Here is a 22,167-nt window from a genome sequence, read left to right as displayed (position 1 = left end):
ATCTAATTAACTAACTCTGATGTCAATCTCCACAACTCCCCCTGAAGTGCTAACATCCCCTTTGGGGTGTGGATTTCTGAGTGCAGTGCTTCAGAGCTCATTGTCCACAGGACCATGAATTAGAGTTAGCTCATATACACCGGCACACCTAAAACGGGCTTATCTCAACTTACTGTGTGAAGTATTACCACACAGACAATGTATCAGTGACGTGCTTGTTGTTTGGTCGATAAACACAATAGTCTTTCTCCCTCTTTGGAACCTTTATCTTTGTCCATGCCCACCCACCCGTCCTCATCCTGAAGGAGAGCTGACTAGAGGCTTTTAGAGCCAGAGTATTTATAGATTCTAATCAGAGAGGAATATATAGGGGAATAAGGAATTAAACATCATTTCTCCCCCGAGAAATAAGAAAGCTCACCACGTATTTCAAAAACATATCTAGGTCAAGTTAGGATGTTAACTGGTTATTTCAACCACTGTGTGCTGATGAGTTCAAAAAAACAAAGTTTTAAAAAGCATTTTTGCAAGGCACTTCTAGAAGGAAGAGATGTGTTTTTATTTAACCAGCAGAACCTCTGTAAAAACTGAAACTGTTATTTCTGGAGATTTCCCCAAAACGCAGACTGAGCTGCAAAAAAAAACTGTGTTGTAATAGGTGCTGTGTCACTGAGAACCATTGAAAACAGATTAAAAGCAGCAAACCATATATGGGAAAGTCCATTTCTGTAATCTTGTCATTCATGTTCCACTTTCTTAAAGCTGCAGTTGGCTGCGCTTTGTCAAACGGAGAGACAAGGAAGTACACTCAGAACCTGCAGCGGCTCCGAATTCCAGCCCCTGGACTCCACGCCAGAGCGACCAACCGACCATGCGGGTCACACTGGCTCTGACAGCCTGGGTGGTTTCTGTAGTCTCCAGTTATTCCTATTCAACAAATAGTCTGCCAGATATCGACAATGAAGCATTTATCAAAGACTGTGTTCACATTCATAACAAGTTTCGATCAGAGGTGAAGCCAAGAGCCAGTGATATGCTATACATGGTAAGCAAACGCTCAGTGTCTGTGGCATCAGTCAGTCAGAAACAACGAGTGCATCCTGATCTGGGAGGCAAATCCTTGGTAACCCTGAGGGGTTTCTTTCATTGTGATTTACGGGCTCAGTAAATTGACCATCTGTGATCGAAGCAGACCTGTGCAGCTTTATCAACAGATCAGCAAGTACATTTCCTTTCTCATTTTGCACACTCCCTTTCCATAGACAGGCTTGCTCTTCTCTTTTTGTCCTTTTCTTCCCTTTGATTTTTGTGAGGGTTTTTTGTTTGTATTGTCTCTAAGCCTACTTTCTGTTTGCCGGCAGAGTACTGATTTTCTCAGGAAGAGAGCAGAGTCTGGGGGAAAGATAAGGTTTTGATTCACTTATGTTTGGGTCTGAATCCCAGTTCTGTGGCTGTGAGCTGGTTTTTAACATTTCTAAGCTTCTTGAAATATAAGGTGTCATGATTGTTAAATCTGATAAAATGTGGCAAACGGCACACAGTATTTTGCGCACACAGGTAGGTATCCCTCACTTTTCAAAAGTTCTCAGTATGCCACTTTGCTTTTATGAAAGACCTACATTTGTACCTATTTTCGCCAACTGAAAGAAACTTAGGGAGGATTTTCACTTTCATGGGGAAAATAATGAAATGCAAAAGTAATGCTCAGTGTTTGCTCACAGCCTTTGCAGAGGCAGCCACACCCTGAGCCACGAGAGCGCCCCCGGGTTCCTTCCCGGAACCACACTCAGCCTCTCGGCGTCCAGCTGCCTTAGCTTTGATCTGTGTCTGTGAACATCTGTTTTTCAGTTCAATTTATTTTCTGCATCCATGAACAAGACGTGTCCTGAGTTCACTGTTTTTTCGCTGTCCACATTTTGGCTTGCCAAAGGTTTCATAGTGGCTCTACTTTCAGGTAGTGAGGAAAACCTATAAGAGACCCTCAAAGAAATGTTGGTCTGTGTTAATCACCTAGATTTTAAAATGCATGGAACTAGATGATTATGTTTCCTCCTAGCCCTGGTTATTACTTGAAGACCTGCTAAGGTAGCGGACCTGTGTGCAGTGGTTCCTTCTCTGTTCTTGTCATCACCCACATTCCCCAAGTTCCCACTTGGCTCACTCCAGTTACATTGTTGGATAGCAGACAGGTTCCACTCTTGACCTTCTTGCTGTTTAATATTTATTTTTACAGACTTGGGACCCAGAACTAGCCCGGATTGCAAAAGCATGGGCAAGAAACTGTAAGTTTGCCCATAATGAACGGCTGGGGCCACCCCACAAGCTGCACTCAAATTTCACTTCACTGGGCGAAAACATCTGGACTGGGTCTCTCAGCATATTTTCTGTGTCTTCAGCCGTCACAAACTGGTACAGTGAAATTCAATACTATGACTTCACGACTCGGAAATGCACGAAGGTCTGTGGCCATTACACTCAGGTAAGGATCCTCCCTACATTCTCTCAAAACCATCTTTTCATGGGTGAGGAGGAAACCAGAGCCCAGTGTTGAGAAAACATACAGGAAGCTAGTACATCTGTGAAAATGCAAGAGTCGGGATTACAGGCTTACTCTTAAAAATAAGTAAGTGGAACAGACTCTAATACCAAATAAGATAGTAGTTGAAGAGTTTAGTTAAGTAGACGCAGGTAAAATGTGAGGCCCACCGTTTTGAATAGTTTTGATACCAGCTCTCTTCCTGTGGCCTTAATTCCATTTGTGAGCAATCAGAGGACATTATGAGCGGGTTCTCAAGTGTGAGTGCTCTATAAAATTTGAGGCAGTTGTTCTGAAACTATAAAATTGGGAGAAATAAGCCTCTCAGACAGAAGCATCAATAAGAATTGATGCTTTCATGTGGCAGACCCTGTCCAGCAGAGTCCGCCTGTTGTGGCTGATGACAAGAATCAACGCACAGGTGACAACAATCCTGTGTGGAAAAAGGGAACAGGCACGACTGCTCTCTCAAGGGGAGAGTGCCTATGATGCCTCGGCCACTCCCTCAAGAGGGGAGCACCCCGACCCCTGCCTAGACAGGCTTTTATTGTTTTCCTTGGGTCTTACATCATAGAAAGATTATCTATCACATAGAACATTATTGTCTACATTCTAGGTACAATCAAAGAAATAAAAATAACATGCAAAGAGGGATGGCAATGAGCTGATTAGCTCTGTCCTTGGGAGAGCTCACACAGGCTTTGGAAATTACCTTGCAGATAGATAATACACATCTGTTGCTTTAGACCAGGGAGAGGGAGTTTTAGCAAGAGCAAGCCATAATAATCAGTATGCATTTTCTAGGCCTTATTGCCACGGGAAAACTCGGTTTGCAAGTCTGGGTTCTGCCCACCACTTCGCATCTGCAGGTTTTCTATACAGAGCTGAGTCACATTTGCCAGGTCAAGACAAACCGGTCCCCTACACTTTCATATCCTCTTATTCTTTCAAAAATGGATTGAGAACCTACCCAGTACCACAAAAAGAGAAAAGAAACCCACAGTCACACCCCCATGGAGAGACCAACATCTGAACTTGTATATACCGTGCTGTGGCTTTTCTTCCCCGCAAATTGATGATACTAGTCCCAAAGCCAATCCAGAGCTTCCCACTGAGAATTTTTTTACCCAGGCTTGTTTTTTGCTTTTGAACCTTAACTCGGGTTGACAACATTATGGAAAGAAATCCTTAGGAAGCATTTTCTGAAGTCTTCTTGATAGGCTACTTTCCTATCCTGCATGCATTTTGTTTCATTGTGTTTTTTTTAACTTTTATTTCCTGGCATTCTTTGTTAAACCAATAACTAAAGTTACTCAACCTATGTTTCACTGGTTTGAATGCACAAGAATGTGTTGAAATGAGATACAATGGCAAAAACATTCTTACCAAGGCAGTTAACTTGGCACATTGGGTGTTTTTTAAAGAGCAAATGTTATTAGAAAAACTCTCAATACAGTCCAGCCTTATAAAGCCTTTGACTTCACTGCTAATATTACAGGTAAGATGAGTTTGGCAAAGTTACAAGATATTATTTTGATGAGAAAGACAGGACTCATTTCACTGAAATTTTCATCTCAACATGATTGTAAGCAAGGAGCAGTTATGAAGCCATCAGGAGCATCAGTCCGCATCTTGGAAATATAAATAAGGTTCCCCTAGACTTATCCCATAAACCATCAATTCTGGTTTATGCTTACCAATAAAATTAACCAGAAAATAAATTTTGTTGAGTTCCCATAAGTCCAAGAGGACAAGAAAGCTAAATCCAGATTGCCTACAGAAGTACCTGGTAACATTATATATTCTAGTGTTTAAATCCCGAGAAACGGTCAGTTCAAGGATGCCAACTCTGATTCAAGCTTAAGCTTCTACCCTGCACCATGCACTAAGGCACTGGTCATACGTATTAGTGCAGAGTCCTAAAGCACAGAACCGGAGATCTCTTATGTGTTAACACCGTATCGAGGAGTACAATCACAGAGGAGTAGGAGTGAGGAGAATGCAGGGGTGAGCCAGGGACTGAGGGACAGAGCTGGGGATGGCCATGACTGTTAGCAGCTGACCTTTTGGGAGAGACACACGTGTAAATGGACATATTATAATGCATGGCTAGTGCAGTTTGGAGAAACTGACAAAGCACCATATGAGCAAAGGCGACAGTGCAACTTAGCCGGCCCAAGGGAGATATGGAGCCGTAGGAGTTGTTCACACAGCAGGAAACAAAGGAGTCGGTTCTTGAAAACTGAGAGTTGGTCAAATGGAAAGGAAAGGGAAGGCAATGCCAGGCAAAATTAACAAGGTGCAGAAGATGTACCGTGTGTGTCAAGTTAGCATGGTACTTCAGAAGGGTGGCGAGTCACTTAGCGCACCAAATAGGTAGAGCTCAAAAGGCTGTCCAATTGACAAAAGACTTAAACCATGCAAGTTAAGACACTCCACGTGTGTAATTCCAGGAAGCCACACTTGATTCTGTGTCCCATAGGCCTGAGATTTTAGAAATGGCCCTCCCAGAGTGAACTGAGCTTACTTGTAAAATTTCCCCTTACATCCAGTGGGAAAAGGGAGGGCTAATGTTTATGACATGAGAAAACTCATTTCCTAAAATCCACTTCCTCACATGTGGGTATGAGAGCCCAAGCTGAGGGATCCCAACCCGTCCTCTTTAAGAGACAGCTTACCCCCACTTCAACAGAGGGACCCTCATTATGGGGAGCATGCCCAGTGCCCCCTGGGTCTGGGAAGAGGCACCACCAGCAATTACTTTTTAAATAAGCATGGTGCTTAGCTCTTTATGTGTAAGACCTCATTTAATTCTCATGACAGACCTGTAAGAGAGGCACTGTTCTCCATCTATAGATAAACAGCCTCAGAATGGCTAAGAAAGCATTTTCCCAATGTCATTTAGTCAGTAAGAAGAGTTGGATTCAGATACCAAGTGTGTTGTAAAGATTAAATAATACAATGCATGTAAATTATCTAGCAAGGTGAGAGCATTTAGTTTGCACTGAAGAAAGATTACATTTCCTCTGTGAACTGGTTTCCCAACAGTTGTATTGGAAGCAGGGTCTGCTTGCACAACACTGGGAGATTCAAGACTTGCCATTTTAAATTCATGCCGGAAACTACCTCAGGTGGGTATTGGAATCTCCCACTTACTGTCATCTTCTATTAACAAAAAGCAAGTGATTTTCAGATTTTGGCCTGTGAGGGGTGCTTGTATAAAGACAACAGATTCAGATCCATCACTACCTCACAAAGGTGTGGTACTTCTTAAAATGTTAACACTTTCGTTCTGTCTTCACTAGAGATGATTTGTATTGTGGAAGAATTTTGGCATATTAATATGGAAGAGTATTTAAATTATATATTTTGTTGCCACTAGTTCAGCTTTGTAAAGTTTGGGAATAATTTTACTTCAATATGGCTGCAGTTTAGGTTTACTAGTGTTGAAGATGCCCACTAGATGGCGCTATTGGGCTCATGTTTGTTTTTATATGTACCCCAACCCATCCAAATCCTCTTGGGGAAAAAAAATTTTTTTTAAGATTTTATTTATTTATCTTTAGAGGGGAAGGGAAGGAGAGAAGGAGAGAAATATCAATGTATGGTTGCCTCTCATGAGTCCCCTGCTGGGAATTGGTCTGCAACCCAGGCATGTACCCTGACTGGGAATCAAACTGCGATCGTGTGGTTTGCACGCCCATGCTCAATCTACTGAGCTACACCAACCAGGGCAAAAAAATTTTTTTTTACACTCCTACAGATCCAAAGGAAGTATGACATGTTTCACAGTTTTTCTAGCTGACTTCTTATATGCTGCAAGCTTACCATACTTTTGATAATGAGCCAGATAGACTTATACTGAGATTGAAAGGGGAAGAAGGTGGGAAGGCGCTCTTAGCTAGAAGGGAAAGACCTGTGCCAGCCACCAATGAGTTCCTCAAATGCAGTGTTTTTTATTAGTAAGGGCAGAGTCGTTCCTGGTTCTGCTGGAACAGAAAGCACGCTGAAGGCATCCTGGAGGGGCATGAACTGTCCTCACATTATTTCCTCACCAAGTAGAACTAGGTTCCAATGCTCAACTATAAAAGTCAGGGCAGTACCTATTTCTTGACTTGTTATGAGGTTCAACATCATGTCACCTGTAAAGTGCTTAACATTACCCTGGCACTGGCTAAATTCTCAATGAGTAGCTCTTATTTTTTTATAATTATCTTTTTAGTTTACCATATGAAACGAAGTAAAGAAACATATAACAGTAATCCACCTGATAAAAAAGTTTCAAAATTTTTTAAATGGAAAAAAATTACAGTGGAATTAAACATGGGTATTTGCTGAGTGCTTACTATGTTCCAGAAGCTGTTCTAAGCATTTCCATATTAGCCCATTTAAAATGTCAAAACAAGCCTGTGGAGCTGGCATTACCCTCACTGAACAGACCAGGAGGCTAAGTAAGACCAAAGGTCACACAGTCAGTGGGCGAGCCGGAACGCCAACTCAGACTTTGTTGCTCACAAATGTAACCCAGAATCTGAGTGCGCATGAAGCTTTGCGGAGAGACCAGCTTGAATGGATACATTAACTGTGGTACATCCATGCAATAACTATTGCTCAGCAATGAAAAGGAGAGGTACTGGTGGATTCAACAACATGAATGACTCTCCAAAGGCTTATGCTAATTGAAAGAAACCAGATTCAAAGGCTACAATTAAACTAATCATATTTGTATAACATTCTGGAAAAGGCAACAGTACAAAGACAAAAAACAAGTTAGTGATTGCCAGGGGCTGGGGGTGGGGTAGTGCTGACTACAGAGAGGCATAAGGGAACTTTTGGGGTGATGGAAATGTCCTAGTTTCCATCACCATATTTATGAAATATGAATAAGGCGATATACAACTATATGCTTCTGACAAAATTCATTGAACTGTAAACATAAACCAGGTGGATTTTACTGTATGTCAATTACAACCTGACTTCTAAAAAGAGAGATCAACGAAAACACAAAATGAATATTAACATTTGCAAATTCTTGGAAAAAAAGAGAGCAGAAATATATTAAGAAAGTAGAAGAAGAAGAGCATAAAGAATTAAAGGTGGGGGGAGGGCAAAGATTAAGAATACTTAAGATACAACATTGAAGAAAGTTCTCAAAGAATGTAAAAAAAAATACAAAATGAGCTAAATTGATAGGAAAAGGATTAGAGACAACAGTGAACCTAGTTAGCATAAACGAGAATCACCAGAGCTGAAATACAGAGTTCAAGGACAATTCTAGTGACTCTCAATCATTCACTCATTCATTCATTCATTCAGTCAGTCAGTGGGTCTGAGATGCGCCCAGAGATCTGCATTTTAAATACAACCCAGGTGAAATCACTTTGAGATGCAGTGAGTAAAAACTTAAAAAAATTAAATATATACAAAAATGATTGGAAAGTGAAAGTAAAAGCACAAAGACCAAACCTGAGAATTTATGGCCATAAAGCTAGGTTCTCTCAAAGAAACAGAAGCCTAAACTTCTTGGTTACCTGGAGCTCCCCGCAGGGGACCCCGGGACGTGAGATGTGAAGGGAAAACACTTCACCCGGATAGGGGAACAGGGTGGGCCCGCCTTACCAAAGGGGAGCACTGCTCCTCTGTGGGAGGCCATAGCTGCCTCCCCAGCTCTTCGCCCTTTGTCAGACCCAGGCTTCGAACACACAGAACGCAGCCCTGCCTCCCCAAGCCTTTGCCAACCCCCTGCTAGCTCCGCCTCTCCCTGAGCCACACCCCCCCCGCCCGACCCCCACCCTGGCCCCTTGGTTAAGCTCAGATTCCATCCTCAGCCCCATCTTCCCTCCCTTGGTACTCTCTCCCCAGGGAGTGTTTTTTCTGATTGACTATTTTCAAGTAAACTTGATCTCTTTCTGCAGCCACACGCCCGTCTCAGTTCTCAGTCTCACTCAGGTTCCCAGGGATGTTGCCCTGGGCGGGAACACTGCTGGCTCCCAGACCAGCTCCCCCCAGATTCAGCTCTCCTTCCCTAACTGGCGAAGGCCCCGTGCTCTGCACTCCCTTTCAGCCTCTGCTTCTCCCTACGGCGTCAAAGCCCTAGGTAATGGCTTTCTGTCTGGGTTCCAACCCATTCTCCTTTGCATCCCCTATACTCAGCATCGTTCTTGTCACAAAGCTGTGAAAAAAGTTATGAATAAAACTAACTTAAACTGCAATTTGGTATCACTGTAAAAAGGAGTGCTTTTAATGGCAGGCTTAGCTCCAGAGACTAGCTCTTCAAATACTTGTTCTTTTAAGATGAGTTATACACTCGTATGTCAAGATGAGCTATATAATTTATGCAAAATGAAAATGTGGAGTCCCTATTGAAAAATAAGGAAGAAGAGCCACTGAAGTGCCGCTAAAATGTGACGTCATTGAAATAAGGCAAGCACGCCGCCCTTCTGATCAGAGTCCCTCTCCCTGGAGCTGCTCTGTCCTTGGTTCCCCTCCTTTGTCACTGACCGCTCCTTTCAATCTCCTCTGCTGGCTGTCGTTCTTCACCTGTGATCTCACTTTTTGTTTTCTACTATCTTTGCCTGTGTGATCTAATCTGGGCATGTCTTTGAGCTGCAGGTGGTCCTGTGCAGCAGCCAAGGCACTGTGCACAGGGATGTCCAATAGGCATCTCAAAAGTAACTGGAACAGAGCGGCCCCAGCCGTCCATGTTCCCACCCATCTTCCTCCTCCTGTGATTTCCCCACCTCAGTAAATGTTGTTTGGGCCTAAACCGTGAACTGGGTTTCTCTCCTTCCTCTTAACCTTACACTCAAAGCAAAAGAAAAGAAAATCCTTTCAGCTCTGCGTCTAAGCTGACCCACGAACCTGATTTGTTCTCAGGAACTCCACAATCATCCGAGTCTGATCCTTTCTTTCTTGTACCACAGAGACAGCCTTCCAAATTCCCTTCCCCACTCCTTTTCTTCTCTTGCTCGTCTCAGTCCATTTACTTCATGACAACCAAAGGGATCTTTCCCAAGACAGAAAAAAAGAGCCTATAACTCACACACATAAAAAATTCCACATGACCCGCGGCTCTGCCTCTGACCTCATCGCCCCTGATCTCCCTGACCCACTGGATCCCAGCTGTTCTCCTCACTGCCACCCACGTCTCAGGGCCTTCACCCTGCATGCTCCTTCCAGGCGGAGTGCTCTTCCTCCTTCATGCAGCTCTCCTGCAGTCATTCGCAGGGCAGTGCTGCCTCCCCATCCTCCCTCAGGTCTTGGCTTAAATGCCACCTCCCCAGAGACCGATGGCCTGAACACCAAAGTTCAAACAGCCTCCTCCTGCGCATCAGTGGCCCCCTATCCTGTTACCCTGTTTCTTCATGGCACTGTCAAAAATTACCTTATTTATTCTTTATAGGGTTATTTCACACACAGACACAGCACAAATAATAATAATAATTTACAAGTCTTGTTTCCACCTGAATTCTGAGCACCTAAAACTTCCCTGGGGGCATGTGTACTGCCTGACTAGAATGAACGTCCCTCCCCACGTTTACGAAAGCCTGATCATAATCAGATGTTCATTTTATCTCTCTTGTTACATATCCTTTTTTTTCTTTCAGGTTGTTTGGGCAGATAGTTACAAAGTTGGCTGCGCAGTACAATATTGTCCTAAAGTTTCTGGCTTCGAAGGTTTTACCAATATAGCACATTTTATATGCGACTACGGACCAGCGTAAGTGTCCAAACCAACCTCTTTCTAAAAAAAAAAATTCAGTTCTATTTTACAAGTATTTATCTTCATTGCAGAAAGTCTAAATAAAGACAAAAAAGAAAATTAATATTAGTCTTAACTCCCCTGACTACAAATCTACTTTGTTAACATTCTGGTACATTTTTCTGTGTGTTTGTATGTGTGTGCACAGCCTTTATAAATACTACATAAATACATGCACACACTTCTAACAGTAGCAAGACTAAATGTTTTCAGAGACATAGATCAATTGGATATGGTAATAAAACCACAAAATGGGAGGATCGGCGTTACTTTATATTTATTGGTTTATTAAAAACTTTGCAATTTTTGTACAACTGTCAAATGACTGAATTGAATTTCTCAATTTATGTAACTTATTTATTTTTTACAGGTTTGCTTTTAAATAGGTACAATTTCTCTCCCTTTGGAAAACGGGGAAGTTACGTGACCTCTCCCTCACCTTCCTATAAACTTCTTTGTCTATGTTGCTTTGTGTATGATGCTTATACATCATACACATATTTAGAAAACTGAGATCATATTGGAAATACATGTTCTCTATTTTTTACTTAAAATTATACCACGAGCATTTTCCAGGTCATTACATTATAAAAAATGAGAGAGATAATGCTTGTACAATGCTTATCATGTGCTAAGCACTGCTCTTGACTGCCTCACATATATTAACTTATTTAATCCTCACAGGAGCCTGTGAGATGGCTCCTGTTATTGCCCAGTTAGGCAGAGAAGGAAACTCCTGGGTTGAGTAAGCCTGCCCGCACTCCCTCAGTTGGCCAGTGTGGTAACCGTACTACACGGTCTGGTTCCAGCATCTGTGTTCTTCAAGGTCACAGGGCAGCTCATCCTACTGAAGGAAACATCCTATAGATATTTCCCTGTATTTTGTTTTTAATATATGATAAACAATCTTGAACTGTTTGGTCACATCTATTTCCCTACAATTCTTAGAAATAGCATATTAAGTAAAAGACATAATCACGTTTAACTTTTTAAAAAATACATAGGGTCAAATTAACTCCTACTGTTAACAATATAAATTGACATAAGAGTGGAAGATAATTGTGTGTGAGAGAGATTTGTCTGGAAAATATCCAGCCAGGTACTCTATGGACTATGAAAAGTAGAGACATTTACTGAAAATACAAGATACAAAAAACATTGTACATAGGACTGTGATGTCTCAGTCCCTGCCAAAATAGGTACCCCGGGCCTGCACACAGTTCTCCCATTGCCATCAGCTGCCCTGTCACATTTTCCTGAATCTCATCAACAATCTGAAATCTCTTCTCTTTCAAAAGTGATTTTAGTTTTGGGGGAAGCTGGAAATCACAGGAAACTAAATTCGGGCTGTCAGGGAACTGAGTTATCTGGGTGATTTGATGTTTTACCAAAAAACTGCAGGAGTCATGATGCATGAGCAGGCATGTTGTCATGCTGAAGCTGCCAATCACCAGTTGCCCGTAGCTGCGGCCTTCTGAATCATGTGAATAGTTTCTATGGAGGGAGGTTCCAGCTTGACGCAAAGTTGGATGGAGATTCATTGCTCTCCTCACTCAGTCATTTTGAAGGTGATGGTCACGCAGTACACATGCTCACTCAGTGGCATCTCCCACCCCCACTGATTAATACAGTAAAGCCGTCGTTGTTCACACATGCCCATTCCAGTCCACGCTCCTTGGCTGTTAGGATACATCAATGTCACGCCAACCCTTCTTGTTGTATTAACAGTGGCTGGACTTTCTCAGACAGTCTGTCTAGTTATCTATCTATGAACACGCAGGGTCCACCAGAGGCAAGGCCTGCGTGAATGCAGTTGGCAGAATAATAATTTAGATGTAATCATTTATAGTTTCATTTTGAAAATTTCACCTAAAATGTCACATGCTATGCTGGAATGTGATATTGTTATGTTACAGAATTACATGCTTATGATTTGGCAGTAAGATTTTGTGATAAAAAAGGGGGTGTCATTTGTGTTAGAGCCTATGTGTGTGCCCACATACATCTTAATGGTTAAGATACTGGCTCTTGAGCCCTTAGTTCACTTACTGTGTGAGTATGTGAGCTTGGACAAATTAAAAAACCTCTCTGAATTTGTTTCCTTTCTAAAAGATCGGTATCAATTAACTATGAAAATTACATGAGAAACAAGTATATGCAATGCCTGGTAACAGTGATTAAGAAATATTCATAATTATTGTTCTTACAATAATGAGGTATAAATGTGAATTCTCTTGGTTTAGACTCACTTCACTTGCCTTCATAGTTATAAACAATATTAAGTTATAAAGCTTACAACCAGTTATAATGCTTCTATCAAGATAAACATTCATTTAATCATATAAATCCATTCATACATTTGATTACTCACCAAATATATTTGTTTATTGAGCTCCAAAGAAGAACAAGCCAAACAAACATCCTGCCCCTGAGAAATTTATATTTATGGGGCAGATAGGCAATAAAAATACAAATAAAATAACTGTGTTATGATAGGAATAATGAAAGAAATATAAATAATACTGTAATCAATGCCATCAATAGCTGGGACCCCTACTTACGCTAGCTAAGATGCTCAGGGAAGAGCTTTGAGACATATGTGGGCTGAGGCATGATAATGCACAGGGACCTGTCATGTAATAACTTCAGGAACAGATGGTCTGGTAGAGAAAACCATTGTGGGGAGGGTTAAAGAGCAGAGACCAGGGTGCTCAGGCCACTGAACGAGATGCAGCTGGGAAGACACAGCACAACTCCTGCAGGTCCTGGTAGGCCACGGCAAATTTAACTTTCTGCACATCACAAGAGAAGTCATGCAACTATTTTAAGTGAGGGAGAGACGGTACCTGCTTCGAATGCGGAGATTTTTCTGCATGGGGTGTGGGGGATAGGCTGGAGAGCATGGGGGAGTGAGGAAGCTAGGCAGTTCTCACTTCTTTCTGCTTTCTGAGATGGCTTTTTTCTTCTATTACCAAAACATCATAGACCCCCATTCCACGCTATTCTAAGAAGCCCAACACCCTCCCCAGTACTTGAGATTTCCTCACAGTGGGGTGTGGTGCGCTGACTTCTCCAGTCAGCTGTACTCCCGAAGCTCCAGAGTCACACCTTCAGCTCATTTCAGTCGCCCAGGACAGTTCTGACCCTCCTCCTCCTGACAGCTTCCAGTCTGTCTGATCCATATCCTCCCAAACACAGGCGCAGCTGTCTCCTGGGCCCTACAGAGCAAGGCTATGCTGTCTTCACTCAGTGGACTAGTGGAAGAGAGGATTATAGCACAGAAGAGAAAATGACACTATCAAATAGCACAGTACCTAGCATACTGTGGCCGCCACTGCCTTGGGGACCCTTACTCATACTAATTTTTTTCTTTAAAGATATATATTTCTTTTCCAGAATCCCAGGGCCCCAACCCTTTCTCTCTCAGGCCACGAGGGGAAACACTAGAACTTCGCGCTTCTTTGTTGGGCAGAATACTCTAGGTCCCTTTGTCTTAATCATTCCCACCTAGAAACATCCAGGCCTTCCTAGGAGCATCTTTCTCCTGAGACAAATCCTGCCATTTCCCTCGAATTTAAAACTGCCTCATTTTGGGTTTGTTCTGATGTAGCAATTTTTTCCTCTTTATAGTTTGGAATGCATGATTAGACAAGGAATGAAGTATCATAAATGGTTTTATCAGAAATATTCTAGAACTCAATCACTTGATGAGTATTGTGCTTTTTAACAATAAAAGATTTTCTCACGATTAATAGCCATTTGGACACCTTTATAACTGTTATCAGAATCTCTACTACATTCCTTTGACTATTTTCCATGGTGCAAAGTTCACATAAGACAAAAATTACCTTATCTTGTTTGGAGCCAAACAAGATTAGAACGTACATTTTTGGGTTGGAAATGAAATGTTCATAGATAATTTCAAAAAAGGGTATTAACTTTGGAGGTAAATGTACAGTATTAGGGGAGGGAAGTCTATGTACTTGGACTAGAAAAAAGTAACATCTTTATTTTCACTAACCTCTACTGAAAATAACATTTCATAATGAATGAAGGTAACACTCCAGTCTTATCAGCAACACCTGTGACTTCGTATTGGCAATATGTCTTTGTAAATATCACAGATATTTTCATATCATATTCGTTACTATAGATTATCTTAAAAGTTATAAAAACCATGAAATTAATGTGATTATTAGACTCTCTGCTTGATCTTATCTAATATTTAATAGAGAAGCACATATTACTATATCAGAAATATTTTTGCCATTTTGACTTTCAATTGAATTGGTTTCCTTTATTATTATATGAACTTTATTTCATGCATTAAAAACAAACTCTTTTCAGAAAGCATCCATAGGCCCCACCTATGGATACCAAGGCATAAAAAGTCAAGAACACCTTTCCAATAGCAGAGTTCCTAAAAGGATTAGTGTAGATGCACAGCTCTTCCCTGCTACTCTGACGGCATTCATGGGATACAAAATGTTTGGATGTTACTTCATGTCCTAGTCTGTAACTCTGGTGAAGGACTCACACTCGGTACCTCAGCCTCCAGCTATGTAATGGGGATGAATAATTGTATCTTCCTCACAGGGCTGAGAGGATGAATTCCTTAACACTCACAACAGAGTGCTAGTCCATAAGGAATACTCAGTAATTATTATTCATGTTGCATCTGTTATGTAAAAAACAATTTGCCGTGTAGAAATTCCGTCGTATCTCCAATTCTCTTTCATGAGGTCCTTTTCTAACCAAAAGGCTCCCATCACTTTCGGCTCGTTGACTGAGAGTGAATGTGGGCAACGATACCTTTTCTAAGGTGGACAGGGGTTTACACGGCAGCAGTCGCGTGGGCCAGGCACTGAGGGGAGGGAAGCCCTGCCCTGGAGCCAGACAAATCTAGTTTCCTTCTGACTCTGACATATAGTGTGATACATATTGTGATTTTTGGCAGATTAATCTTTAGGCCTTTAGTTTACTTATCTACCAAACAGAAATAAGAAAGTCTTCCTCTCAGAGTTGTCTTAAGAATTAAATGAGAGGATGTGGATTAAGACATGTTCACAGACATAGGGATGTGGAATAAACTCAAAATATTAACAGGCTTCCATTTCTGCTTCCCTTTCTCCACTTCTTAGCAGCCCTCTGAATCCGTGGGCGTCCACCTACAGACTCAGTGAAGGATCCATAGTAAATCGCAATTGCAAAAAACAAACAAACAAAACCACCACCTCTCCTCATGGATTTTTCTTCTGCTTTACAGAGGAAATTACCCCACGTGGCCGTACAAAAAGGGACCCCCTTGCAGTGCCTGCCCCCAGAATGACGAGTGTGTGGACAACATGTGCAGTGAGTACAAGAATCAGTCTAGGAATAACACAGTGTGTTTGAAACCTTACTTTCTACAGTTGAGAATGCGAACATTTGTTTTATCCTAATAGCTATTTTCAGGGAAGCTTGTAGCAGGTCACAATCACACCGGTGGCTTATTGTCCAAGGAATGAACATATGTTTAAGATAAATTTAAGGAAGCAAGTAATATCCTTCCTCTGTAGCTGTAGTTATTACAACAAAAAATTACTATGGTATTGGAAACCACAGACCCAAGATTTGCTAATTTCGGCAAGATCAAAAATGTGTATAATAAAGGTATCCAAAAGAATGGGATTCTGAATTTTGTAATACTACTTGTCCAAGGCACGCAAGGCTTGCATTTTCACCTGTAGAAGTAAATAAATAAAGCTGTAATGTGGCACTTTTTAAATGAGCAAGACAGCATTTAATGAAAAACATAAATGCAGAAAGACAATGAAAGTAACTTTAAGGATGTTTTACTAAATGTCCTAGCAAAATTCTGCTTTGTAATTTTGGAATAATAACCCACAATTGGCCAAGAGTTGACTAATGGTTCCTCTTCCAGAAACATTCTTTTTCATCCCAGTATGTTTTCCAATTTTCCCCGTGGTGCAAAGAAAGGAAACCTCAGTTGCTACCAGTTGTGCCGATCCTGCAGTGCTTTTGTGTCCACATCTGCAACCAGAGAAACCTCTGGAGACAGGGTGGGGTTCTTAGGGCACAGGCAGGAGACCGTGGGCTGAGTTTGACTGTTTGCCAAAAGTGACCCACTGTTTACAGTTGTAAGGTCTCTTCAGGGTCTAGAAGGATCCCGTTCTCCTGATGGAAATGCTTACCTCCCATGTCCAAGAACAGTAACACGTCATGGCCTGCTCTCTGAGCCAGTCATTTCTCCCCAGTTCAAACACTCTTCATTTCACTCACATCAGTTTTAAGAGAACTTGGGAAAGTGTAGTCCACGTTCAACAAATCTCATTTCAGAGCACCAATATATTAACTGAATTTTTCCTTCCATGTTGATGCAGCATTAGAAAGCATATTATTGTTATTATTTTTTATGAGTTAGACAGTCTTAACATAGGAGTTAAGATTGTGGATTTTAGAAACGACATGCCGACATGCCGAGGCTTCCAGTCAAGATGGCAGTGTAGGGAAATGCTGTACTCACCTCCCCCCACAACCACATCAAAAGTATATCAAAACTGCAAGAACAACCATCATTGAGAACTGCCCAAAATCTAGCTGAACAGAAGACTTCTATATGTAACTTTCTTCTGTATAACTAAGGGTATACAAAAGGCAGCACCATCAAAACTGGTAAGAGGGATGGAAACACAGAACTGGCTAGTCCCACCCCCATGTATGGTTAAAATCAGGAGGGATAGCCCTGGCTGGTGTGGCTCAGTGGATTGAGCACAGGCCTGTGAACCACAGGATTGCAGTTTGATTCCCAGTCACGGCACATGCCTGGGTTGCAGGCCAGTTCCTAGCAGGGGACACACCAGAGGCAACCATTGATGTTTCTCTCCCTCTCTCCTTCCCTTCCCCTCTGAATATAAATAACATTTTTTAAAAATCAGGAGGGATATCTCAGCTGCAGAAGACCCCCCTGAAGAGCCAGGGGTCCCACCCCCACACCCTAACTTCTGGCTGTAAAAACCAGTGGAGACTGGCTGAGTGAGACAGCAGGCTTCTGGAGTTCCAGGTGCCCCTCTGAAAGGGCCTGTATACTTACTTGGACTCACTCACTCTGACATCCAGCCCTGAACCAGCTGCTCAAATGGCGCCCCGGTCACACGGAGGAACTGGGTTGTGTGGCTTCAGAGCGGGGGGCTGGGGGTGGGACAGCTTTCTCCCAGACAGAAGGGCTGGCAGAAGCTCTGGTTCCTTTGCCAAGCCCTCCCCCTGCAGGCACAGGCAGGCACTGCAACAACCTAGCTAACACTTCTCCCCGCCCTGGTGTTTCCGAGACTCTAACCTATCAACTTTTGGGCACACTCAAGCCACTTCCAGTGGTTTTTCTATACAAATGGTCTGTCTCGGCTCATGCTTTGGACTTACCCAAAATCTCTCAAAAGTTCACAAACCCAAACAAACAACATCTGGGCTCAGCATGCTCCATACCTCTTGCTAAATGTCGTCAGGCTGGGCACTAGCAGCAGCTGTGGTTCACAGCTTCCCCTCTCCCAGGCACCTTCAGGGCCAGCACCAGCGGCAAACAACTGCACATCAATCTGTACCTCATACCAGGCGACTGCTGACAGGGAGGGCACAGGCAGTGGCTGATCTTGACCTGTGCCCCCCAAGCGGCTCCAGAACCAACACCTCTGGTGGCCAGCTTCAGACCACACCAGAGCACCAGCCAACTATTCAGTATCTTCACAAAGGACATGCTTAAAGGGCAGACTCCCCAGGCACCAGAGCCCTGCTAAAGCAAATCCTGCTCTGTAGGGTCAACCCCTGCACACAGGCCACCCTGCAGCATGGCCAGTCCTCATAAAAAATTAGCATGAGTGTCAATCCCTCCCACTGACGTGCCAACAGCAATCAAAGCTCAGCGGCAACAGGAGGGCACGCACAACCCACACAAGGGACATACCTGGAGAACCCAACTCAGGTGACCAGGGAGACTGCACCACTGGGCCCCACAGGACGCCTCCTATGGAGGGCCACTGTACCATGACTGGGAACAGCAGCAGCTCTACCCAATACATAGAAAGACACACAGGGAGGCTGCCAAAATGCAGAGACAAAGAAATGTGGTCCAAATGAAAGCTGTCCGGACCTATTTCCTCGATAATAAAATATAAATGATATACCTCTTCACAGGCTGGGTGAAACAACTCAAAGAAAACAAACAAAATATACACACACGCACAAAACAGGAACCTGGCATACAGTCACTCTCAATATATATTTTCTATTATCCCCAAATTCGTCCTCCCTATAATCCCAAATGTTAAATTTACTCTTGGTGTTTTGGTAGTTTTTTTTTTTTATGTCCAAACTTTTAGGCAATTTTCTTATGCTCATGAACAATTCTCTTTAAAATCAGTGATTCAAACTGAGACAATGATTTTAAATTATTTAAAGAGTTACTTAATTGTTCCCATTGGTTAGTTGTCTGTCCTTCCCACTCAAGTTCCAAACAGGTAAGAATTAGGCCTACTTACTTCACCTTTGTAGCCAAGGTGCCTATTCTGGCTAGCAAATAAACACTAATAAAGTGCATGTTTGCTAGGAAAACAAATAACTTTTTTTTCAAAAAGTCCGGCTGATTAGTAACAACAAAAACAAGAAGATTGCTGGAGTTTTGTTTTAGCTTTCGATGTGGGACATCCAGCTCGAGGTGGACTCTAATCTTGTGGAATAAAATTCAGAAAACTAAGACTCTAGTCCAATAGTAAAAAGGCCCTGGGCTCTTAAGAAAGATGAAGAGGAAACACATGCTAACTTGCATTGGGGTAAGAATAGAGGATAAAAGTTTTATTCAGAGTCTGACAAATCATGGCAAACACTGGGGGAAAGACTCCTCTGTGGTCTCCTAGGTGCTGCTGGCAGGTTCAACAGATCCCCATGGAGGCCAACCAGGGCGGTTTTGTGAAATGCACTGGGCACACTGAATGGTACACGGGAAGGTTTAAGCTACTGCATGGGTGTATTTGTCTCAACAGTCAAGTTGATATTTAACATTTACACTACATATGTAAGGAAAACTACATGTAAGGAAAAGTGGCACATCACATTCTTGACTTTGCGGACGTAAGTGCCCAGAAAAGTTACAGGAGCAGCAGCTTCACAGTAAGACTACAGAAAAAGCCTGAAGACAAGTATGATGACGAGGGATGCTCGCAGCGCCTGGAGGGTCAGCTCCTAGTTGGTTCCATCACGGGAATCCGACAGCAGCTGGAGCGGAACTGGCGCAAACGCGTCTAATAAAAACAGCACCAAAAAGGCTAAGGCAGATGCAGAGTTCTCTTCCCGGTGCTCTGAGGGCCCCACTCTGAATGCAGCCCAGTGGAGGGAGAGGAGTGATTATGCCTTTACGGCAGCCACACGCCCTATTGATAATATGATGACATTCCGGAATGGATGAGATGCCACTGTCTCCATTACTCACTGGTCCTTCTATGGAAGGAACTTATTTTCAGAAAAGATATTTTAATAAATTATTCGCACTGAATATTACTAATACTTAAATCTTTATCTTATTTTAAAATTCCAACACTTTAATTTTTTAGTTATATTCACTATCTGCTAGAAATGGCATATAAAATGATTTACCATTTATAGTAGTGGTATACAAAATATTTAAAATTTATATGAAAAGTTGCTTTAAAAATATCAAGTTAGTACAGTTAATATAATAAAATCTTTAAAAATTAACCTCTGAAAACCACTGCAATAAAGTCAAAGTAACAGTTAATGGTTATAATTAGAAACTTGTCTTTTTAAAAAAAGCCTCACTAGTACCTACTAATTTTTTCTCTCTCTGACTTTATAGTTAACCCACAGCGAGACAAAGTCACACGTATGTATATAAATCTTGTTTCATTAAGGTCTTTGTGAATTGTGTTACTGCATTATGAGAAAGTGTTTAAGATGTCGTATGTTTGCTCCACAGGTTACTACTCCACTGTGTACCCAGACTGGCCGATACACTTGCGTAATAGACCCTTATCTCTCTTTCTTATTGTCAGTCCCCCGATACTAATACTGAGTGCTATTATTACCATTTTGGTCAAGCACAAATATCCTCACTTTGTTTTTCGGGGCTAATACAACTACGAAGAAAATTTTACAAACTCATTACATATGACTTTTTAAAAATGACATTTGGGCGTATTTCCAATTTTAATACATTCCAGGAAAAAAAAACCACATTGCTGCAGTAAAGCCATAACCCAAAGCAGCAGCTGTTCCACACCCTAACTCTGCAGGACAAGCTCACGTCTGCTCTCCACTCTTCCACAGATAAGCAGTTTTCAGGCTGCCACTGCTATGCCTTTCAGTAACGCAAAACGAGCCAGCTGGATTCAGGTGATTCTAAGTGCGTCTACCAGCCTTCAGTGGTAAAACATTTCCACATAACTTGTTGCATGCTGACTCAACTCTAAATATGTGGTTTTACCCACTTGCAATTTGATGTCTTTCTGGCTTATCACTTCCCTGAACTTAGAACGCAGTGGTAATTAAGGGATTTGACTTACTAAGCCAGCCTGGCTTGTTTTGCTTATGGGTTAATGTTAGAAAACCTAAAATGAGATTACAAAAAGGCATAAACCTAAGTATTTGTTATCAATAGAGAGAGTACTAAGAAATCTGCATTTATTTTCCTCAAAACCAAATGCTGGGACACAGCCATATTTAAAGACTAACCAAATGGCATCATTTGACTTGATGGATAATTACAACAGCCACATTTCAAAATCTTTACATACACAACCTAAGGAAGTGCTTCTCAAATCACACTAGGCCGGGCCTGCCTGGAGCACAGCAGGTGAGGTGTATAAACACAGACACACCACCCTGCAGTATCAAGTTTTTCAGAAAACACATGGAGAATATACTACTTTGTTTATAGAGAACACCTGTATATATAAACACTCATAAAGAACAAAACAGAAAAAAGTAACTCGAGTATTACTTCTTATACATAAGGCACCTAATGCCCTAGTATCTCAAAGTCCTTTACAAAAGGAGATAACTTTGTAAGTTCTATTTCACTGTATTTGTATTATTTTTTCGTGTTTCCATTTTGAGCATAACTTTTTCAGCTGTAAGAGCTCCTAGTGTTTGTTGTTTTTTGTGTATGTGTGAAACTATCTCGTTGTGTCTGTCTATATCGTGCATGTGTATCTACCTCCAGAAATTTAATAAAGAGTTTATATAAAAAGCTCTGTTTAACTGGTTTAAAGAAATTATTTACATAAATTCCCCAAATACTTTCCAGGTTCACATAGTCTGAGAAATAATTTAATATTAAAGTTAATTTAACTTTGTTGGTTTAATTAAAAGACATGTCTTTCAAGTTAGCAACATTTAATACTTTTTATCCTGTGTGGGGGCAACTTTCCTCGAGTCCCCCTGTGCGTCACAAATGAGAGTAAACATGACTGAGACATGATCTGCCTGGGGAGGAAAGGTGGCCAATTTCCCAGAGGAAAAAGGCCTTGAGCAGTGTGGCCAGTTTCTCAGGGGAAAAAGGTGTTGAGCCCCTTCCTCCAAGGGCTTTTATTGGGTTGTAATACACAGGAATACAGGGCGGTAAGAATCAAACAGTAGAGAACATTTCAAAGAAATCTGAGGACTTAGTCTGAGTCAGTGTCCTGTCAGGAAAGGGGGTTTTGCAGAAACTTTGGGGAGACAGTCATTTCCTCTTGGATCCTTAACATATGAATGAAAGCACTCTTAGCAGAGCAGATTTCATAGGTTTATCAGGAAGCCTTTGTGATGCCAGACTGTTCCCCAGGGCATGCTCTAGAAAGGTAAGGAGCTGCATCCCTCCCGC

At 41.9% G+C, this 22,167-nt stretch overlaps 1 protein-coding gene across 1 annotated transcript; it reads left to right on the top strand.

The window, feature by feature from the left end:
* The first annotated feature begins 721 nt into the window (after window positions 1–721).
* GLIPR1 (GLI pathogenesis related 1) lies at window positions 722–21,550 on the top strand. The gene is made up of 6 exons (XM_037049418.1): window positions 722–1,045; window positions 2,234–2,479; window positions 10,144–10,256; window positions 15,565–15,650; window positions 20,161–20,187; window positions 20,281–21,550. Exons 1-6 carry the CDS (start codon window positions 872–874, stop codon window positions 20,433–20,435), a joined length of 801 nt encoding a protein of 266 aa, XP_036905313.1. The 5' UTR covers window positions 722–871; the 3' UTR covers window positions 20,436–21,550.
* Window positions 21,551–22,167: the final 617 nt, after the last annotated feature.

The sequence above is a fragment of the Sturnira hondurensis genome, unplaced genomic scaffold, assembly GCF_014824575.4.
Source record: "Sturnira hondurensis isolate 20B ecotype Veracruz unplaced genomic scaffold, ASM1482457v3 Scaffold0006496, whole genome shotgun sequence".
NCBI lineage: Eukaryota > Metazoa > Chordata > Mammalia > Chiroptera > Phyllostomidae > Sturnira > Sturnira hondurensis.
This window is presented reverse-complemented; position numbering and strand designations above follow the sequence as displayed.

Bases quoted from the DNA above. Each gene is read 5' to 3' on its own strand.
- GLIPR1 (XM_037049418.1), top strand. From the start codon at position 872: ATGCGGGTCACACTGGCTCTGACAGCCTGGGTGGTTTCTGTAGTCTCC. The intron at 10,257-15,564 runs GTAAGTGTCCAA...TCTGCTTTACAG, and splicing joins ATATGCGACTACGGACCAGC to AGGAAATTACCCCACGTGGC. The intron at 20,188-20,280 runs GTATGTATATAA...TTTGCTCCACAG, and splicing joins ACAGCGAGACAAAGTCACAC to GTTACTACTCCACTGTGTAC.